At 37.5% G+C, this 22,005-nt stretch overlaps 1 protein-coding gene and 1 long non-coding RNA gene across 2 annotated transcripts; both read right to left on the bottom strand.

The window, feature by feature from the left end:
- Window positions 1-3,737: 3,737 nt before the first annotated feature.
- Window positions 3,738-5,385, bottom strand: LOC105103066 (leucine-rich repeat-containing protein 37A3). Its single transcript, XM_031469473.2, is given in 2 exon segments — window positions 3,738-4,378; window positions 4,920-5,385. Coding segments are annotated over 2 exon segments (663 nt in total). The 5' UTR covers window positions 5,370-5,385; the 3' UTR covers window positions 3,738-4,165.
- Window positions 5,386-5,493: 108 nt separating this feature from the next.
- Window positions 5,494-16,574, bottom strand: LOC116157682 (uncharacterized). The gene is made up of 3 exons (XR_010384481.1): window positions 16,546-16,574; window positions 9,313-9,431; window positions 5,494-6,637 (listed from the first exon to the last, which is right to left on the bottom strand). It is a non-coding gene; the product is annotated as an uncharacterized LOC116157682 (long non-coding RNA).
- Window positions 16,575-22,005: the final 5,431 nt, after the last annotated feature.

The raw sequence follows: 22,005 nt of genomic DNA, 5'->3' as shown, positions 1-22,005 counted from the left end.
GATGGCCATTCTGAACTGGTGTGAGGTGATACCTCATCGTAGTTTTGATTTGCATTTCTCTGATAATTAGTGATATTGAGCATTTTTTCATGTGCCTATTGATCATTTGTATTTCTTCCTTGGAGAATTGCTTGTTTAGGTCTTCTGCCCATTTTTGGATTGGGTTGTTTTTTTCTTATTAAGTCGTATGAGCTGCTTATATATTCTGGAGATCAAGCCTTTGTCGATTTCATCTTTTGCAAAAATTTTCTCCCATTCCATAGGTTGTCATTTTGTTTTGCTAAAATATTTTTTTGAATATACATAGAATAGGAAAAAAAAATCAGAGTGCATAATAAGTTTGTTTTAGAAACTCCTTGTGTCTATATAGTATGCGGTACTAATTTGTGATGTAAACTGTAGCTCACAGCCCAAGCACAGTGTGATCAATGAAGGCCTCAGTGGAAAGGAAGCATCTTCCTTTTGATACTCACTAGCAGTATGGCCATGGGGCAGGACCTTTTCCCTTTCTCTTTCTCCATTTCCTTAATATAAAAGAAACAAACTACTGTCTAAAGTTTCTCCCAGTAAAAATTCTATGCAGTTTGGATAACGAGAATAGTGTGGGGACCTGAAAACCAGTAGGATGACAAGTGAAGTTTTCCTGTCACTTTCTAGGAAGGATTCATATATTCTACCTTCCAACAACTTTGAGTGAGGCTGGTCAAGTTCTAGAACCATGTGGCCTTCCCTACCCCAGAACCTCCAAGAAGGCCACTGGCCCAGCCCACCACCAGCAGGAACAGGTAACAACCAAAACCTCTCCCTCTCCCCCTCCCCTTCCCTTCCTTAAAGGACTAGGAAAAGCAGCGGCGTCTGTGCCTGTCCCATTCCAACTCAGCTTTGGCTGGGGAGCTAGTTTTGCTGGTAAATTAGGGTAAAGCATTACGATAAATAAATATTCTTCCTGCCTTTTGTGGTTTCTTCACTGTAAACTGAAGAGATTGAAATAGATGAGCTCTAAGTTCTCCTCTAGTTCTACTTTAAAAATTACCAGACTAAGGGGAGGGTACAGCTCAGTGGTAGAGTGAGCAGCTTAGCATGCATGAGGTCCTGGGTTCAATCCTCAGTACCTCTGTTAAAAATAAATAAACCTAATTACCTCCCCAACAAAAGTAAAACAAACAAAAAAATAAAAATTAAAAAAAAAACTACCAGAGTAGTACTTACCTTAAGCTTTTTTTAATCACCCTTTGCTGCTGTTCTGTGAGAATAAATCTGTTTTGGAAGAAACATGATCAGAATTATTCATCACAATGACTATCTCCAAATCTTTATTCATTCCTTTTTATTTTAAGTCTTACCTACTCATTGAGACGATGACTTTTTTGTGGAAGGAATGCTCTCTTGTTTAATAATCCTTTGCCTCTTTCACAGTGCCTGACTTAAGATCTTGCACGCAGCTGGCAATACATTTTATTGTTTTAGGTAACATTCGACAGATAATTCCCAATAAAAATTCTTAGAAGTAGGAAAACAAAATAAAAGTGTCTACCAGAAACCTAAGCATTGTTTTAAAGCCAAGAACAAGAGTCGGATGCCTATCATATGGCCACTACTGGTCACTGTTGAGAAGGTCCTCATCACTGCGGTAAGAAAAATACTGGAAAGGAAGAGACAAGCATATTTACATATGAAATGATGGACAACCTTTAGGTTGGAAGCAATATGAGAATTCAGGAAGATGGCTACATACAAAATCAAGAGATCAACACATAAACCTCAGAAACTTTCCTATATAACACAGAAGACTAAGAAATAGAAGAAATATTCCATTTACAGTATCAACAAAACTGCATAAAGTTCCTAGGGATAAACTAAATCAAGAATGTATAAGACCTATGTGATGAAAGCATTAAAACTCTGCTGAAGGATGTTAAAATGAAAAATGAGCATATGGCATGAGACACCATCCTCCCAGAATGTTGTAAAGATACCAATTCTCAAATTAACCTACAAATTCAATGCAATCCTATTTAAACCCAAGATAAATTCTCAACAAACCCTGGCTAGTTGACATTTGGTAGAGAAAACATGCAAGAATAGTTATTAAATGTGTGAAAAAGATGATCAAAGAGCAGGAGTTTACCCTACCATTTACAAAATATGTTCCAGAGCAACTGGAATTAGGCAGTGTGGTACTGGTACTGGTATAGGAAAAGATAATTGGATCAATAGAACAGAGTCCAGATAAAGAATATTTTTAGATTAGTGAAGGACGAACCATTCATAGAAAAATTTGAAACAATTCAATTTTCACGGAGGAGGAAAAAGTTAGATCCCCTAACTCAACTACACTAACAAACAAAACAAATTCTAGGCAGATTGTAAAAGTACTACAAGAAAGCATCAGAGACTATTTTTACGCCATGACGTGACAAAAGGCCTGTCTGACAAAACCCGCTCGCCATGAGGACGGGCAGATATGGGGACAGACTGTCAACAGACAGCTGCTCTTCCTAGCCCTTGCCCTCTCCTCCCCTGGATTGTCTGTCTTCTTCCTGTTCATTTATAAAACTCTTTACTTTCATTGATTTTCAGTGTTTCAAACACTTCCCAATTTCTCTAAGGGGACGAGACAGAAGAGTGGAGTAAGGAGCTCAGGCTTTACAGTCAGGTGAAACTGGCTTCTGCTTTTGGTTTTCTCACTGGGTCCTTAAGCCGATGTCCTCCATCTATGAAACAAGGATGGTACTGCCATCCTCACAGGATTGTGGGGAACAAATCAGACAATAGATGGAAAACTCTTTGTCCAGTGCTTGGCATAGGTCAATGCTAAGTTGGTGTCACAGGCAAGGTGGTCAAGTTTGCCAAAGGTTTCTGCCTGTGGCATCCGCTCTGAAAGCTCTTTTCCACCACAAGATTATAAACATATTGCTTCTATTTTCTTCTAATACTTTTATGAGTTCTTTTCTTTCATGTTTACAGAGATACGTTTAAGGTGAGAAATGGGGACCTGCTGTTCCCTTTCCCCTAAGTAGTTAGGCAGCTGTTCTATTACCATTTATTCATTTTCTCCCATTGATTAGAATATTAAACATGACGTTTCCAAAGTCTAAAGAACACATGGGTCTGTCTATTGCTGGGCTCTCTATGCTACTTCAAATATTATGTTGCATTATTCCTCATTGTGGAATTGACATAATGCCTCATCTCTCTTCCACTGAACATCATTACTGTCAACTTTAGGAAAAATACTGCATGGTCCCTATCCTGAAAAAACTTATCATCTAAGTGGGGAGAGTAAATAACGAAATGATATAAATAAATACAAATGCAAGGTTAAACTACAGAGCAACTAAAGCAATAAGAGAGGAGTTTATAGAAATTCTACAAAAGCACAAGGCCATATGCCACCTGGAGATCAGGGGATACAGTCTGGGCAATGAAAATGACTAGAAAGCTGACCCCACTCTTGTCCCCAGGTTCCTAGGCTCAGAAATCAGACTCTGTCTTCACTGAGAGGGATCTCTCATCTTCCTATCAAGGCAGCCTCACTTTATCAGTATCACAGGATTGATCAGAAATCAGAATGCCAAATTATTAACTGTCAGTGAGAAATACATCTGTTCTACAGACGGGGCTTCTGTGTCTACACAAGCAGAGAACTTCCTTCTGCAGAGACAGGCCTCCACGGCACACTGAGGCACAACCGGAAGGCTATGTGGTGAGAACAGAATTAGAACAAAAGGACGCACTTTAGAGTAGCCTGATGCAGGATTTTACTTGCAGTGTTTTGATGGCAACTATCTACACAATGTCTTACACACCAGAGAAGAAAGATGGTAAGTAAACCTAAATGAATCGACAAGATCACACTTCTCTTAGCCATGTCCTTCCAGCCCTCCCAGGGTGACTGATGGCTCCAGGAGGGTGGAGATGATGTATCTCATCATTTCACCCAACAAGGAAAGACAGCAGTGATGGAATGAGAGTGACTGATGAGGTGCAGTTTTTTGAGTTGAAGAAATTTTACTACCATGTCAACTCAGACCTTTTATAAACTCAACTTTTCAAAATAGTCTAATGGCTTGTTATCTTGGGTTCAATTCCAGAGATCCCCTGGGACTGGAGTTCCTTTAAGAATCCCGGGTGTATACTTTTCCATAAATGAGCAAAGCCCATCTCAGCCCTTGTGACTGAAGAGGACTACTGAGTAGTGGTAGGTGGAAAAGTAGCTGTGATTTTTAGTTTGTGGGTTCTGAATCTGAATTGTTGTCCTTAGCAGCTCAATAAGGCAGAAAATTATAATCAATACCGCCACTACTGCAGTCGCAGATACTGATATTGCCAAGATGAGTTTGTTCTTATAGCCATATTCTGGAACTTCTTCTGTGAGCTAAAAAAAATGAAGAATAATTTTTTAAAAAAACAAAGAGAAAAGATGAAATTTAACTATTCTTAAACCTATTCAGACACTAGCTAACTCTTCTTTTTTGGGGGGTGGGTGGGAGGTAATTAGGTTTATTTATTTTTAGAGGAAGTGATGGGGATTGAACCCAGGACCTCGTGCATGCTAAGCATGTGCTCTACCACTTGAGGTATACCCTCCCCCTTAGCAAACTATTCTTAAACTACTCTAAACCCCATCCCTTCAAGTTAGTAGCTTGTAGGTTCTTAAAGAACATTATCAGATCTAATGTGTTACTAATGTTATAATTAGCATTTTCTTCTACAATTCATCTTGTGTATTAAGGCCCCCCTAGGAATAGTGGCACCATTCTCTAAACGAGCAAAGTGGGAGATCACTGTCTTAGCCAGGGTCATGGGTAAGATAAGAAATAGGCCAGGAGCCCCTGGTCTTCCTGCTTTGGCACTTTAATGGCATGTCCTACACTGAGTAAAAGTCCAGGTCCCTGTATTTTGGGCACTGTCCTCACCTCATGTGACTCCTGCCCTGTCTGTTCACTCTGGGCTTCTGTGCTCTCACTGATGTAGTTCTCGGTTTTCCATAGGTCGGTATCCCCCTCTGCCTGGGACACCTTTACTTTTGGGTGCTCACTGAGAAGCTTTATCAGGAGGCCTGTTCTGGAGAAGAACTTGGCACAGGCCAGCTTCATGTAGGTCTCAGAGCAGTCCATTCTCAAAGTTCAGATCACATAAGAAATGAGCCTTCTCATGTCATTGTTGGGGATGAGGGACCATAGCTGCTGGTTTACCTGCATTTCAAACTGATCACCCAAGGATGAAAGCCCTGGGAAAGTGAAGCCAGTGCGTTTAGAGGGTAATTCAGTGCCCACGTTGTGGTATTTCCATTGTGTTTCATGGATGTATTGAACAGTTGGCATAAAGTTGTCTGCAGCAACAGAATACGTGCTGGAAACATCCATAAGGGCAGTGACTTCAGAGATAGTGCCTTCCGGCACAGTTGCCTTTCCTGCAGTGGGGTCTGAAGGGGAAAACAAATTCTGGAGAAGGATTTTCCTGAGAAGTCAGTTCTAATGAAGATAAAAAAGCTTCTTGTGAAGAAGGATTTATGAGGCTCCTCCCTGCAGAGGAGGGAGGCCTACTTGCAGATATTCTCCTGAGTAGCTCTTTCCTTCTCAAATTGTGGTTCCTTTTGGCCTGGAATAATCTGTGCATGAGAGCGAGTACCAAGGAAAAAGTGCTTTTTCCTGGGATGTGATGGTGGTTCAGAAACCTCCATATTTCTAACTCTAGTATCTGCATCTTCTAAAATAGTGTAGGCCAAGTCTTTTGATTCGTGTTTAACCTCAGATTTAGGAGGGGTGGAGCCAGAAGGCAGGGAAGAAGAGACTGATGCCTTATGTCCATTTAGAAACGAAGGTTTTGTGTTGAAGGAGCTTCCCACTGACTTCCTGGGCCTCTGCATCATGTGGAGCTGCTCTAGCTTTCTTGGGGACAGCCTCCTGAGCTCCACTTCCTTGGCAGTGTTCTCCACAGGTGGATGGGCATTCTGCTTCCTCTGACACATCAATTCTTTGATGAGTTTTTTCATTGTGCCCTTTGGGCCCTTGAGGACCCTGTCCACTCCCTGCAGCCTATCCCCTACACTCTCAGTCTTTACCGGGCTGTTTTCCTGTGGTTGGGCAGTTTCCAACTTTCCAAAGATCTGCCATTTAAATCCGGGACCTAACGGGTCAGCATGTACAAGCATGGCAGTTTTTTTCCTTTGTTTTTAACCTCATCAGTTTTTTCTTTTGCATTTCTGAATCAAGCCATTTTTTCAGACGATAGAATCTCTGCAGTTTACTTTTATAAAGTGAATTGTTGGATTCAGGTTTAACAGAACAGTTCCTTGTGGTTTTTCTTTTTCTTTTTTTTTTCTTCAAATAACCCAGGGGCTTATCTCCATCGTGTACATTTGAAAAAAGTTTAATGACTGGTAAAAATGCTGTTTCTAAATCTTCTAGATGTCCCTCCAAGAAATAAGGCAGTACGTAACTTAGTGCACTGATAACATCAATTCTGTCATTAAAGTCTAGCTGCTCACTGATGAAGGCTGGCAGGCTGACACCACGTCTGTCCGAGGACACCTTCTCTGGCTCAATAATCAGCTCGGTGCTGGTGCTCTTATTCTGGGCTTGTAACACATTCAAGAACGATCCTTCTGCATTCCCTACAGATGCCTCTTCATCTGTCAAAAAAGAAGAGACTGTTTTTGATAACTGAAGGCTGATGGACAGCTTTTTGTCAGTCCACAGCCACATATCCCAGTCAAATAAATTAGAAATCAGCAAATGAGTGCCACTTAGAGAGGAGAAAAAGAAACCTCATAACAAAAGGTGAAAAAGATACCTTTTGATAAAGTGGCTTCTCAGAAAATTCCATGGTGTGAAATAGAGTGACAGTGTTTAGGATTATTCCACTGGTTCCCAGGGGCCAACTGCCCGGCACTCAGGAGAAGTCAAGGCTGGGAGGACAGCTGTTCCCCACTCAGCAGGACGCTCTGCAGACCCACTGTGACCCCTCACGTTCATACACCCCGCCCCGTCCTGCCTCAGATGCAGAGGTGTGCGAGGCTTCCTCTCTCCGCCTCCTCAGTGTGCTCATGTCCTGGTCCCCTCACAGATGATCACAACACCCGCTGCTAACAGGTCCTCATCTGGATGTGACCTTTTCCACCTATCACCAGTTCCTCTCCTTGGTCCCTGCTCCCATATATCCCAGCCCCCACAACAGAAGGCTCTGTACACAGAGAAACACTATGTCCACCCTGGCTCCCTGCTAACACTTGGGCAGGGATCTGGGGTGCAGGTTAAGAGATTTGCCAGGCTGTATGCTAATGTGGAATGTTTAACAAATCAATGGAATAATACTTGAAGTCCTAAAATGCAGATGGGAAAAAGCAACTTTTGTCAGATGCCTACTTTACTTTCATTTCATTTCACTCCTAGTTATTTCCAGCTTTACCTGGGGACCCATCAAAAGCTTCTGACTGTGTGTACCACTGTGCAGCTGGGTCTCTCTTCCAGAAGGATTAAAAGTATTTTTGGTAGTGGTGGTTAGGGTCAGAGGAGGAGGTGAGGGTCAGAGGAAGAGGTGAAGGTTCATGAGAAAGGAGGAACAAGAGGTCACAGACAGCCCGAAGCCAGGGACAGAAGATCTAGGCACTAGGCCACAGCACCTAACACCTCTGATCTTGCTTTTGCTCACCTATAAAAGGAGATTAAAAATGCCTGTCCTGCAAATGCTGGAGAGGCTGTGGAGAAAGGGGAACCCTCCTACACTGCTGGTGGGAATGCAGTTTGGTGCAGCCACTATGGAAAACAGTGTGGAGATTCCTCAAAAGACTAGGAATAGACTTACCATATGACCCAGGAATCCCACTCCTGGGCTTGTATCCAGAAGGAACCCTACTTCAGGATGACACCTGCACCCCAATGTTCATAGCAGCACTATTTACAATAGCCAAAAATTGGAAACAGCCTAAATGTCCATCAACAGGTGACTGGATAAAGAAGATGTGGTATATTTATACAATGGAATACTACTCAGCCATAAAAACTGACAACATAACGCCATTTGCAGCAACATGGATGCTCCTGGAGAATGTCATTCTAAGCGAAGTAAGCCAGAAAGAGAAAGAAAAATACCATATGAGATCACTCATATGTGGAATCTAAATTACAAACGAACAAACAAAAACAAAGTGTAAATACAGGACAGAAATAGACTCATAGACAGAGAATAAGTCTTGTGGTTGCCAGGGGGCGGAGGGTGGGAAGGGATAGACTGGGATTTCAAAATTGTAGAATAGATAAACAAGATTATACTGTATAGCACAGGGAAATATACACAAAATGTTATGGTAGCTCACAGACAAAAAAAAAAGTGACAATGAATGTGTATATGTACATGTATGACTGAAAAATTGTGCTGAACACTGGAATTTGACACAACATTGTAAAATGATTACAAATCAATAAAAAATGTTAAAAAAAAAAAAAAAAAAAAAGCCTGTCCTGCCCACTTCTGGAGAAGGGAGTAATATAATTGGTTAAAAAAAAAAAAAAGCTTGGAAAATAAGCAACATTTTTATGTCAGTAGTAAAATGTTATTATTTATGATGTGCTCCAGCTCATTGATATAGACCAGTATTTAAGCTGTCTGGGCATGAAAGCACATTTGGGAAGTCATCAAGTTAAGTGCCAATAAATCTAATGTACAGAAAAATCCTTGAAAGCATCTGAGTGTTTTCTGAATAGAAATGCTTGAGATTCAGAGCAACTTCAGAGCTGGACAGTCTAAGAATAAAAGAGCCATCCCATCCACTGGAAGGGCTAGGTAGCAGCTTCTCGTTATGGAACCAGAAACTCTCAGGCTCCAAATAAAACATAAAACACCACCACTTGTATTCTCTTATAAAACTGCAAAAATAAAATAAACAAAAAGGTATTTACACTTGCCCCAAAGACAACGCGTACTTGAGACCTAATGGATATAAAATCAGTTTACAAACTGTGATGCACTGTATGAAAAAGTTCTCATTTGGGGGTAAGGCATCAAGCAGAGAGCACAGTATACAATGTGTGGTCATGAATGTTAATTCCCTTCCCGCTTCCATGTCTTCCTCTTGTTCCTCTATGTATGTGGATCACTTACATTATTAAGCTAACAATGTAACTGAGAATCTGACTTTTAGCAAGTAGTAGGAGTAGTTCTTAGAAATTTAGGGAGTTGAAATTCTGAACGAACGAATAAAAATAATTCAATTACATCATTAGTTTAAAATTTTTATCATCACTGATTAAAAATAAAAATTAAATAAACAAAAATTTAAAAATTTCTTATCAGGCAATGCAGACTCACCACAACGTGTGGTGCTTGCCAGGCAGTCACTGTCACAGTGCAGCTTGACTGTCTTGCAGACAACTTCAATAGTAGTTTTAAATTGGCAGAGGCAGCAGGTCCTATGGCTAGGTAAGATCCTATAAATGGAAACAGAATTAAATTAGTGGTAAAGGAGTGACTTGAGTAGGGAGGCAGGCCAAGGCCACCACAGGGCAGTGAAGAAAAGAGTTCTTAGGGCACATGGCCTGGAGAATTGGACAGGGGCCAGTTGGCCAATTGCTGCTCTTAACTGTTGTAAATAAATACAGAGGAGCACAGAAGTGCCCAACAGAAGGGTAAGGATGGCAGTGGGTGTCGGTGTGCCTAGAAAAAAGGTGATAGGGATTAGAATTGGGTGACACTGATCTGTAGTTTAATTCAGAAGTATCTCCTCCCAACCCTAAAGTCTCACTTTGGGTTGAGAGTGCACAGGAAGAGGGCAGACTTCTAAGAAGAGTTAAGTCCCCAACTTCTGGAGTCCCTTTGTCAATTCCTAGTTGTGAGTAGGAAATGTACTAGAAATTACTCTGGGAATTAAAAAACACTCTGTGGTTAAACAATAACAGATCACATTCGCCAATTCTGGATAACCTAAACATTCAAGAGAAAAACAATGAGGTAAGACAATTAATTTAAAGAAGAGCATATGAGTTCATAATAATACTCAAAGTCAGGGAGCACTTCTTTATAGAGTAATGCTAGCTAATAATGCAGGAGGAAAGAGAGGATTAGGAAAGTGCCATTTTGCAACTACCAGTGTAATACTCAATTCAGACCAGGATTATCATTTATGCACACTTGGGTGAAGACTGTTTCAAAGTAGAATCTGTACTGATTCCAAAGTATCACCCCATAAATTATTTACTAATTACCGAGGGAAAAGATAACTTTACAATGGAGAGATATGGACGATACCACTTTAATCAAGTGGTCAAACTTAGCATCAGGCAACCTGGAGTGATGAAGAAGGAAGGATGTATCACCAGGATATCTATTCTTCCCCAGAATGCTTACTTTGAATCTAATTAAGAAATAGACAAATCCAGATTGTGAGGCAATTTATAAGACAACTGGCTTAGGCTCTTCAAAAATGCCAATGTCATAGAAAAAAAAAAAAAGTACAGAAATATTCTAGATTAAAGGAAACAAAGACATGACATGCAATACCTAATCTTCGATTGGCTCCTGCACCAAAACAAAACAGACTTAAGAATGTTATTGACTTCTGGCCCAGATGAATTAACAGGGAACAATTTAGCCTATCTGAAACAATGTGGGGGAGGGAACCCCAGATTAAATATATGAAACAGCAGTTCTCAAGAAATTGGGCCTCTGGCAATAAAGATCAGTCATCCCCAAGAGATGGGAAATAAAAATGAAGTGATCCCTATGACTCCCCTAGTTTACTTCTTTGAGAGTTTCCAGGTCATGGTACAGGGAGGAGAAACTCAGGCAGAAACTGGAGGACTCCCTGAATGAGGAACTGGAATTAAGAGTCCAGGAAAATCAAGGTGACTAGAGTTCACAAAGCGCAGCACTAGGGAGAAAAGAGGTGCACAGGCAAAGAACTCTGGAGATACGCAGAGGGATCTCTTGAGTATTCAACAAAGTACTGGTCAGTGCATGTGTATGAGGAGTTACTTGAGGCCAGGAAAAGAACCACATGGAAGGATTAATGATAAGGATAACTGTATGTGACACAGGGTTGGGAATAGTACCCATCCCAACAAGCCAGATGCTCAGAAAAGCTTTATCTCAGCAGTTGTGTGTGAATAATGAGCTCTAGACTAAAGGCTACTTGTGGTCGTACCTAACCCAAAAGGATAGAGTAGACTTCACCCAAAACAAAGCTCAAGCATATTTATAGGAATATAAAAATACGTAGCACACAATAAACTAAAATTCACAATGTCTGGAATCAAATGAAAAATTACCAAGCATGCAGAGGAGGAAAATATGTGTGATATTGAGGAGAAAAAGCCATCAATCAGCACTAACCCCAAATCTATATATATGTCAGAATTAGCAAAAAATGACATTTTAATAATTGTAACTACTGTCATACGTTAAAAACCCAGACTAAAGACTGAAAATGTTAAGTATAGGCATGGAAGATATAAAATAGACCCAAATTGAGCTTCTAGAGATTAAAAACAATGTCTAAATGAAAAGGACACTGGATGGAATTAATTTTAGATTAGATACTGCACAAGAAAGGATCAGTGAACATGAAGGAACTATCCAAAATGAAACACAAAGAGAAACAAAACAAATCAACAAAAATGAACAGAGCATCATTTGATGAGCTATGCAACAACTTCAACTGGCCTAATATACGTCTTAGAGTCCACGAAGGAGACATACAAAGATTTCAAGAAATAATAGCCCCAAATTTTCCAAATTGGTAAACACAATAAATCCACAAAGCCAAGAAGGTTAATGAACATTAAGCATAAGAAACATGGATAAAATGAAGCCAAGGCACAAATCATAGTCAAATTGCTCAAAGCCAGCAGTAAGTAGAAACTCTTAAAAGAAGCCAGAGGAAAAAATTTTACACTACATAGAGAGGAACAGAGATAACACTGACAGCAGACTTCTTGTTGGAAACAATGTAAGCCAGAACTCAGTGGAATAACACCTTTAAAGTAGTCAACTGGGGAGAGGGGTACCCAACAATTACCAAGCTAGAATTCTATACCCAGATCTTTCAAAAACAGAAGTAAAATAAAGACTATCTGAGACATACAAAAGCTGAAAGAATTAATCACCAGTAGACTTTCACTGTAAGAGATGATAAAGGAAGTATTTTTAAGCAGATGGAAAGATGGAGCTACACAAAAGAATAAAAACACTGGAACTGGTAACTACACAGGTAAATAAATAAGATTTTTCTTATTATTTAAGTATCTTTAAAAGATATAACTGATCATTAAATTAAAAAGACTAAATATAGTGTGCTGTTTATAACGTAAGTAAAAATAAATACATGAAAACAACAGCACAAAGGCCAGGAGGGGAGAAATGGAAGTACACTACCATGAAGTCCCTACACTATTCATGAAATCATGTACTGTCACTTGAAGGTGAACTGTGGTAAGTTAAACATGTACACTATGAACTATAAAGCAACCACTAAAGTGACAAAACCTGAACTGTAACTAGTTAGCCAACAAACGAAATAAAATAAAATAATAAAATGTACTCAATCCAAAAGCAGGGAGGAAAAAAGGAAGAAAGAAACAAAGCACAGACGGGACAAATAGAAAACAAATAGCACGATAGTAGATTTAAATGTAATCGTATCAATAATCACATTAAATATAGTCTAATCATCCTAATTAAAACAGTTGTCACACTAGATAAAAAAGCAAAAGCCAACTATATACTGTCTATAAGAATGATTTTCAACAGAAAAATAACAGGTTTAAAGGATGGAAAAATTTGTTCCAATCTAACATTAATCAAAAGAAAGCTGGAGTGGTTATATTACTTTAAGACAAAGTCAGTGTCAAAACAAAAGTACTGCTAGGGATAAAGAAGGTTATTTCATTATGAGAGGTCAATCAATGAAGAAGGAAGGCATAACCTAAAAATTTATGCACCTGATTACAGAACTTCAAAATATATGAAGGAAGAATGAGAATGTCAAGGAGAAATAAACAAACAAATAAACCTACTATTATAGTTAGGAATATCAATATTCCTCTCTCAATAATTGATAGAACAGGTAGGTAGAAAATCAGTAAGGATACAGAAGACTTGAACAGCACTATCAACCTACTTGACCAAATTGACATTTACAGAACACTCCACCCAAATAAGCAGAATACACATTTTTCTCCAAGTGGACACACATTTACCAAAACAGACCATATTCTGGTCTATTCCCACTATTTATTGGCTATAAAACAAGTCTCAACAAATTTAAAATGATTTCAGTCATTGACCACAATGGAATTAAATTAGAAATGAACAAATCTGAAAAATCTCCAAATATTTGGAAACTAAACAATACACTTCGAAGTAACCTTACAAAGAATAAATCAAATGGGAAATTAGAAACAATTTTGAACTGACTGAAACTGAAAACGTCAACATGTGGGATATTGCTAACACCATACTCAGCTTCCTTAGCTTCCATCTTAAACTAGAAAACAGAGAACAAATTAATCATAGAGTAAGAGAAGAAAGAACATAATAAAGATCAAAGTAGAAATAAATAAAATGGAAAACAGAAAAATACTACAGATAATGAAAGGTAAATAGAGAATGTTATAAAATACTTTACACCAATAAATTCAAGATGGAATGGACAAATTCTTTGAAATATGCACACTACTAAAGTTTACTCAAGAATGAATATGTAACTTAAATAGCACCATTAAAGAAATTGGATGTGCACTTTAAAATCTTCCCACAAAGAAAGCTTCAAGCCCACATGGATTCACTGGTAAATTCTACCAAACATTTAAGGAACAAATGATACCAAATCTACACAAACTGTCAGAACGCTGAAGAGGAGGCAACAGTTACCAAATCATTTATAAGGCCAACATTCAACATATCAAAACTGGACAATGACATTACAAGAAAAAAAGACTACAGGCTAGTATTTCTCATAAACACAGATGTAAAAATTCTTAACAAAATTTTAGCATATCAAATCCAATAGTATATAAAAAGATGACACATTATGACCAAGTAGGGTTTATCTCAGCAATACAAAGTATGTTCAATATTTGAAAATCAATGTAATTTATTCAAGTTAATACACTAAAAATGAAAAATCATATGATCATCTCAATAGATACAGAAAAAATATGACAAGATCTAACATCCATTCCTGAGTAAAAAGCAGCCCGCAGGAAACTAGGAATGGAAGGAGACTTCCTCAACTTGATACATGACTTCTACAAAAAACCTAACATCATATTTAATGAAGAAAGACAAAGTGCTTTCTCTCTACAGTCGGGACAAAGGCAAGATGTCCACCCTCATTACTTCTATTAGATATTGCACTGAAGGGTATAGCCAGTGCAACACGGCAAGAAAAAGAAAGGATGTTCACAATGGAAAGGAGGAAGTAAAACTTTATTTGCAAATAACATGATTATGTAGAAAACCTGATGGAATCTACAAAAAGACTACTGGAACTAATAAATGAGTTTATCAAATTTGCAGAGTGCAAGACCAATATACAAAAAACTAATTTATCTCAACAAATTATCAGAAATTAAAGTTTTAAAAGACCATTTACAGTAGCATCAAAAGCATAAAATAATTAGGAAAAAATCTGATAGAAGATGTAGGAGATCTGCATACTGAAAATTGCAAAATATTGCTGAGAAAAATTAAGGAAGACCTAAGTAAATGGAGAGGTATAATATGTTCGTGGATCAGATGATTCAGTATTGTTAAGATGTCAATTCTTCCCAAATTGATTTATAGATCTAAATCCCAAGAGGCTTTTCTATAGAAATTGACAGGCTAATTCTAAGCTTCACGTGGAAATGTGATGTTCCTAGAATAACTGAAACAGCTTAGAAAAAAGAACAAAGTTGGAGAACTAACACCACTTGATTTCAAGACTTATGAAGCTACATTTTCAAGAAATTGTGATATTACTGTAAAGATAGACAAAAAGATCAAAGGAACAGAATATAAAGTCCAAAAGTAGAGAGATATAGACAACTGACTTTTAGGTTCAAAGGCAGTTGAATAGAGAAGGAATAGTGTTTTCAACAAATTTTGCTGGAACAATTGAATATCCACATGTGGGGGGAAAAAATGAACTTCAATCCAAACCATATACAGAAATAAACTCAAGTTGGTTCAAAGATCTAAACGTAAAATCTAAAAGTATAAAACTTCTAGAAGAAAACGGGAAATTTTTTATGATCTTGACTTAGGCAAGATTTCTTAGACACAACACCAAAAGCATTGTCCATTAAAAAAAAACAGACAAATAAGACAGGATCAAATTTAAGAATTTCTGCCCTGTGAAAGACACTCTTGAGAGAATGAAAGATAAATCACAACAGAATACTTAGCAAATTCATATTGAAAAAGGACTTATTCTCAGAATATATAAAGAACTCTCAAAACTCAATAAAAATGTAGACAAAAAATTCAAAGCTATATAGATGGAAAAGAAGCATACAAAAAGATGTTTGACATGATTAATCATTAGGGATGCTACACTGAGATGCCACTATATAACTATTAAACTATCTAAAGTTAAAAATAATGATCATAGCCAAGTGTTGGCAAAAATGTGAAGAAAATGGAACTCTCATACACTGCTAGTAGAGATGTAAAATGGCCGAACAACTATGGAAAATATTTTTAAATTTAAACATACACCTACCAATGATCCAGCCATCCTACTGGCAGGTGTTTACCCAAGAGAAATGGAAGTATACATACAAACCTACTAGAGAGGTTAAAACTTTTCTTAAAAACAGAAACATAAGGATCAGGTAAAGCTATGGAGCAACTGCAACTCTCATGCACTGCTAATGGGAATGCAAAATGGTACAGTCACTTTAGAAAACTGTTTTAACAGTTTCTTAACAAGTTAAACATGCACTTAGCATAGGATGGAGCAATCCCATCCTTAGGTATTTTGTTCCAAAGAAATGAAAACATATATTCACAGAGAATGTATGTTTACACATACAAGAGTGTTTTTTAGCAGTTTTATTCATAATAGCCCAAAAACTAGAAACAATTCAAATGTTCATCAACTGATGAATGCATAAACAAACTGTATATCCATAAAAAGAAATGAACTACTGACAGGTGCAACAACATGGATGAATCTCCAAAGAGACTGGCTAAGTGAAAGAAGCCAAAAACAAAAGGCCACATACCATATGATTTAACTTAAAAGACATTCTGGAAAAGGCAAAATTACAGGGACAGAAAATCAAGACTGCTGGTTGCCAGCACTGGTGGTGGGAGGAGGGGACTGACCTCCGAGGGACATGAGGTGACTTTTGGGGCTGCAGAAGTTTTCTGTTATCTCAAATGTGGGGGTGGCTGTATAACAACAGGCTTGTCAAAACGCAGCAAACTGTGTATTATAAGAGTGAATTTTATTAGATGAAAATTAGGAAACTTATACATCAATAAACCTGACAAGAAAATAATAAAACTAACCTATAAAAAACAATTAAGTGAAAATAAATGTCATAAAAAGCAACTTACAGTTATTCCAGTTCAAGGGTCATCATGAGGATTCTTTCAATTGTTGTGAGACGTGTGTTTTTCCCAGGTCTCTGAAGGAAAAGCCCAAACAGGCATGATATAAACCCAAAGGCAAAAATTCTACACTTAAAAAGATAATTAATTAGTGACTATTTCAATTCTGGCTTCTTAGTTGCCATAGACAATAATTCCAGGGAGCTCTTATTGAAGAAATTTAAATTTATTTGCATCATTAAATTACTGACCTTGGTGCTGAACAAGACAATCTTTTTTTTTTTTTTTTTTTAACCATTATCCTACCTCTCATTCTCAATTGCATCCACCTCTCTTGATTCTTTTTTTTTTTTTTTTTTTATGTTTCATCTCTATACATGTTCTTCAACACTTTTCTTCCTCTGCTGGCTGTCTCACCCGTATACATTCTTTCTTAATCTTTTTGCCAATAACTCTTACCTCAATAACCCAGTTAAAATTTAAATTATGACTTTTTAGCCAAAATCCTCAATCTCTGATGAAAGTAAAAAAGAGCAGAAATCAACTCAAGAGCCATAACATTGTTGCAATACTTACAAATATCTTAATGCTGGCAATTTTAAAAGACAAGGATCTTCAACTGTTGTCAAAGGATCATGACTGAGAATTCTGAAAAATGGAATGGCATTAAAATTATCTGCATTTTCAATAATGTCCATGAAAGTTTATATTCATTTTTTTGGTATGGAACTTAAAGGTAAAAAAAAAAAAAAAATCATTTTCTGAATTTACCTATAAATCACCCTTAGAATTCTTAAAGCACTCTTCATTTGGGAACTACCCAGGTGTCTAGATGATAAAGTGGAAAACAGAAAGAGAAAAAAACAGGGGAAAAAAAGTGGATAGCAAAGAAAAAATATACCAAAGAACTTTTTAGGTCAAAACCCTAGAAGGGACTATGTTGGTAGGAAGCCCTTCCTCTGTAAGAAATACTATTTCTAGTGTCCTCTATAATTCAAGGCATTTTTTTCATCTCTAGAAATTTCTTAAATTTCATGTTTTAAACTACCCAGTTAAAGACAAAAGTAGGACCAATCCCTACACAGTGCCTTATATTTATTAGGTACTTAATAAATGTTTGTTGAATAAATAACATTTTGTTTATATATCAACAAAGTGACAAATTCATTTTCTGGAACAAATTTTTATTCCAAAATGCTGGAATAGATTTTCTTCTCAATTCTTTAAAACAAACAAGGGAAAAAAAAATTAAAACCCAAAAGAAACAGGAAGAAAGGAAAGAAAATCTGCCTTTAGGTTAATTAACTCTACTCAAGAATCAAGTGTACTTTTGCAGATTACAAAGATAATTACAACTAATACCTTTTGGATTGCCAGGTATCTATGATCAACATTTAATATTTAATCCTTACAGTAACCTTATGTGATAGATATTATTATCCCATTTTACAGATGAGGAAACCAAGGCACAGAGAAGTTATATAACTTGTCCTAAGTCATCAAGCTAGTAAGAAGCAGAGCTAGAATTTGAACTCAGTTCTGACTCCAAAGCCTGTGTTTAACCTGTATTTTTTTTAAAAAAAGGAGCATGTTTAAAATAACTATTACTTTAATCTTAATTTTGAGGGCACTTAATATAGAAATATTTTTTCAAATTTCATCTCTTCACATGGGAGAGCCTCTATGTGAATTAAATTTTCTCTTTTACTTCTTTTCTTCAATTATCTCCCACAATTAAATAATTAGCCTATGGTCATTGAGGCTTTAGAGATTTTAAACCATGTTGCAACCTAATCGGTAAAAACAGTAGAGTAAGGACACCTGAAAATTCATCCCTCCATAAAAACAACAAAAACTGGCAAAAATGGCCAGAATCAACTTTCTCAGAACTCTGGAAATTTAACCAATGGGCTTGTAACAATCTGGGGAGCAATTTATTTAAGAAAAACAAATTAAGTTCTGTAAGAACAGCGAGACCTGTATTGCTTTAGCTTGTCCTAGACCTTTGCTCTCCATGCCCATGGGAACCTTTAAAAATAGTCCACGTCCTAATAACCAAAAACTTCCCCAACTTGGGAAAGGAAACAGTCACCCATGTCCAAGAAGCGCAGAGTTCCACACAGGATCAACCCAAAGAGGAACACACCAAGTCACACAGTAATCAAAGTGACAAAAATTAAGGATAAGGAAAAAATATTAAAATTAGCTGTACCAGTACCTCCTCTGAGAATAAATAAATAAATAAATAAATAAATAAATAAATAAATAAATAACCTCCCACCACCAAAACAAAACAAAACAAAATTAAAAAACGGTGCTTGGCTCATCTTTGAGGTGGACTTCGGATTCAAAATAGACTCTAGCACACCTCTAACTTGTTCACCTGGTGTTTGTCAATAACAGAGGTTTCATTCAAGAAACCTACTGAGCTATAATTACCTGAAACCCAGTGATGAATCAAAGTTTTGTGGGACTTGAACCTCATCTACTTTGGAAAAATCCTGTCTAATAAAAACATGTGAAGTTACGAACACAAAAATTGCTAGGACCCCTCCCACGATATTGGAAGGGACCTAGGCAAGTGGGGAGCCCTACAGCTTCAGCTTCATTTAATTCATGATAAATCCACCTCAGCTGGGGCCCTTCTACAGACTTATTTAATGCAGGGGATAATATCATTTCAACTTATGAACACCCTAGTAATATGTCATTATAGGCAACAAAATGACAACTTGAGGGGTGGCACCTTCTGGACTTTCTAGATTTGGCACAAAACAGAGGAGGAGCCCAGCCTCCAGCACACACTTACTGTATTCTGACAACCTTTTGAAAGTAACTGTGAATGAATTTTAGGAATACAGTATTAATTTGTTTCCAACACCAGCTCTGATTCTTTAATTTTTTCTGCCATTTAAGATGAACACAGAAATTCAGGAACAGGCTGGTGCCTCTTCCACGACCATCTTTTCTAACCTACCACCCATTTTCTACTTGGTTGCCCCCCTACCTTGTTACCCTGCTGCAGAGATGCTAGCATGGCTCTCATAAGTTTTCCCATCAACTTTCTTCCAGTATGAAAGTTTCTTGGGGACAAAGTCTTTGGCCTATTCTTCTTTGTAACCCCAGTACTCAGTGCGGTGCAGACACACAATGTGCATGGCACTCACTGAATGTTTTTGAATAAATTCATTAATTTTTATCAACTATGATTCCACAATTTTTTCCCCCTGGGTCACCTACATAACCATGAAACTTAGATTCTTCTAAGAGACTCTCAGTGTTATAAAATGTTTAGAAAAGGTCATGAGCTTAAGATATGGTACTGATGCTACTAAAACCTCTTGGTGGAGGGACCTAATGAGTCCAACCTCTGGTGCACTGCCAAGAGAAAAACTGACCCTCTGTTCTCTTTCCACAAGTTGGGCACCAGCAAGCTAATGAAGGGGAAGGGAATCTGCCACTGATGGGCATCTGCAGAACTGTTAGTCCAGCTCGACACACACCCTCGACACCTTCGTTAACCCAGTGAACCGTGTGAAACTGGATTTCTGAACCACAAGACAAACAGGAGAGTCTTTTCCAAAGCCTGATTTAGAGGAGGCTCTTCACCTTGAGTCTAAAATCCCCTTCAGGCCACTGAACCTACCTGCTGTGATCTGATTGTGACATGGAGAAATCAGAGAATTTTCAAGATTCTGAAAAACCCACACTTCTTATTAGTGGTAGTCAGCAAAGAAAGTATAGAGAATTAGGCTATAGCAATGTGTTTTCTTTGTATGTTTCACACTACAGCTTAACACAAATATCCATACCTCAAAGGTTCCTATTGGCCACAGATAATTCACTTCAGACATGTATACTTTTTGAAAAACAATGTTTTGGGTGGTTGGGGAGAAAGGTGGCCAGTGGTGGGTGTTCAAGAATTCTTTCTGCTTTACTATTTAAAAGAAGCTAATAGTTGAGGAAGCACCCATACCTTTTGCTCCCTGAAAAATTTTGGGCTAAACTTAGTTCTTTGCAGCTCTGTGCTGCATACATTTTAAGCAGTTAGGAATTTTGCACATGAGTAGGAATTAAATTCAAAAGTGGAATTTCAAGTACCATTCGCATTTTGGACCAACAACAATGGGATTCCATGACAATGCTAATTTGAGTGTTTCTGCTGGGTGCCTTTTACTTTATTGCTCATGCCAAAGATTAGTACGAGCGAAAGCAAAGTGCTCCATATGAGTTAGACAAGTCTCTTGGCCTCTTTGTACCTTAGTTTTCCCATTAAAAAAAAAAAAAAAAAACGATCTCAAGACATAATTTCTGGAATTCATAGTGAGCTTATACCCAGCTAACCAATTACGAATAACAAAAACACATAGTTTGTAGTCATCTTCTATTTCACTTACAGCTTGTGTAAAAGCTCCATTCTATGCCAGGACCGGAACGTTCCAAAGCTCAGGTCTATGATTAAATTGCAACCAAGATTTCTACAAAAAAGAAAAAAAAAAAAAAAAAAAAAAGACACAAGCAAAAGAAGAAAAACAATTCTTTCAGAACATTATCCTTTGGCAGTAATTCTAATTTATATACGATGAAACATAACCTTATTGTCCCTTCCATACTCTAAAGAAACCTCACTGTGGAAAATGGTTGCTTATGATTTACATTTACATGGTTATATATATGGTGCATTAGATACAAGACAGTAAATCCTCAAAAAATATTTGTGTTAAGCGATCCTTATTTCTCTAGAAAAGGGCAGTACTACTGACATTTTGGGCCGGATAATTCTTTGTTGAGGGGGGCTCTCTAGTACACTGAAGGGTGTTTAGCAGCATCTCTGCCCTCTGTCCACTAGATGGTGGTAGCGTATCTATACTGCTGATAACCAAAAATGTCTCCAAACATTGCCAAATGATATCTGAGTGCGAATCTTTGCTAGAGACAAAAAGGATTAGCTACATAATTCTAATAGCTTTCTACAATAAAATTTTAAAATTTTTAAATGAGCAGCAAATTAATTTTATAAAAAATTAACTTCTATAAAAATTCCAAACATAATGAAGGTATATTTGTAACTTACACAAATTCCAAAAACAGTAGTGATTCAAATGTACCTCTTTCTTAAATAGCTACTTTTGCAGCCCATTTCCTCTGAGCATAAACTTCTTGAATGTATCGACTAGACCTGCTCATGCACATTATCTATCACGTTTAAAGCCAATGCATGTATAAAGCAGTCAGATAGTTTTAAAAATAAACAATTAGCTGGGGAGTGAACAGAAGGAGGAAAATGACTGTTTTAGAAGAAACATAGGTCTATTACTTCACAGCTCCCTTTTCTACGCCTCTACAGCACTTTACCAGCCAGTCAGTGCTTGTGCATTATGGTCTGAGCTTACGTTTATTTTCCCTGTGAGATCAGGAGTTGCTAGAAGGAACTCTGTCTTACCCACCTTTATGTTTGTAACACTA

This window comes from Camelus dromedarius, chromosome 16, assembly GCF_036321535.1.
Source record: "Camelus dromedarius isolate mCamDro1 chromosome 16, mCamDro1.pat, whole genome shotgun sequence".
Lineage (NCBI taxonomy): Eukaryota > Metazoa > Chordata > Mammalia > Artiodactyla > Camelidae > Camelus > Camelus dromedarius.
Note: the sequence above shows the minus strand (reverse complement) of the source record. Positions and strands in the feature narration are given on the sequence as shown.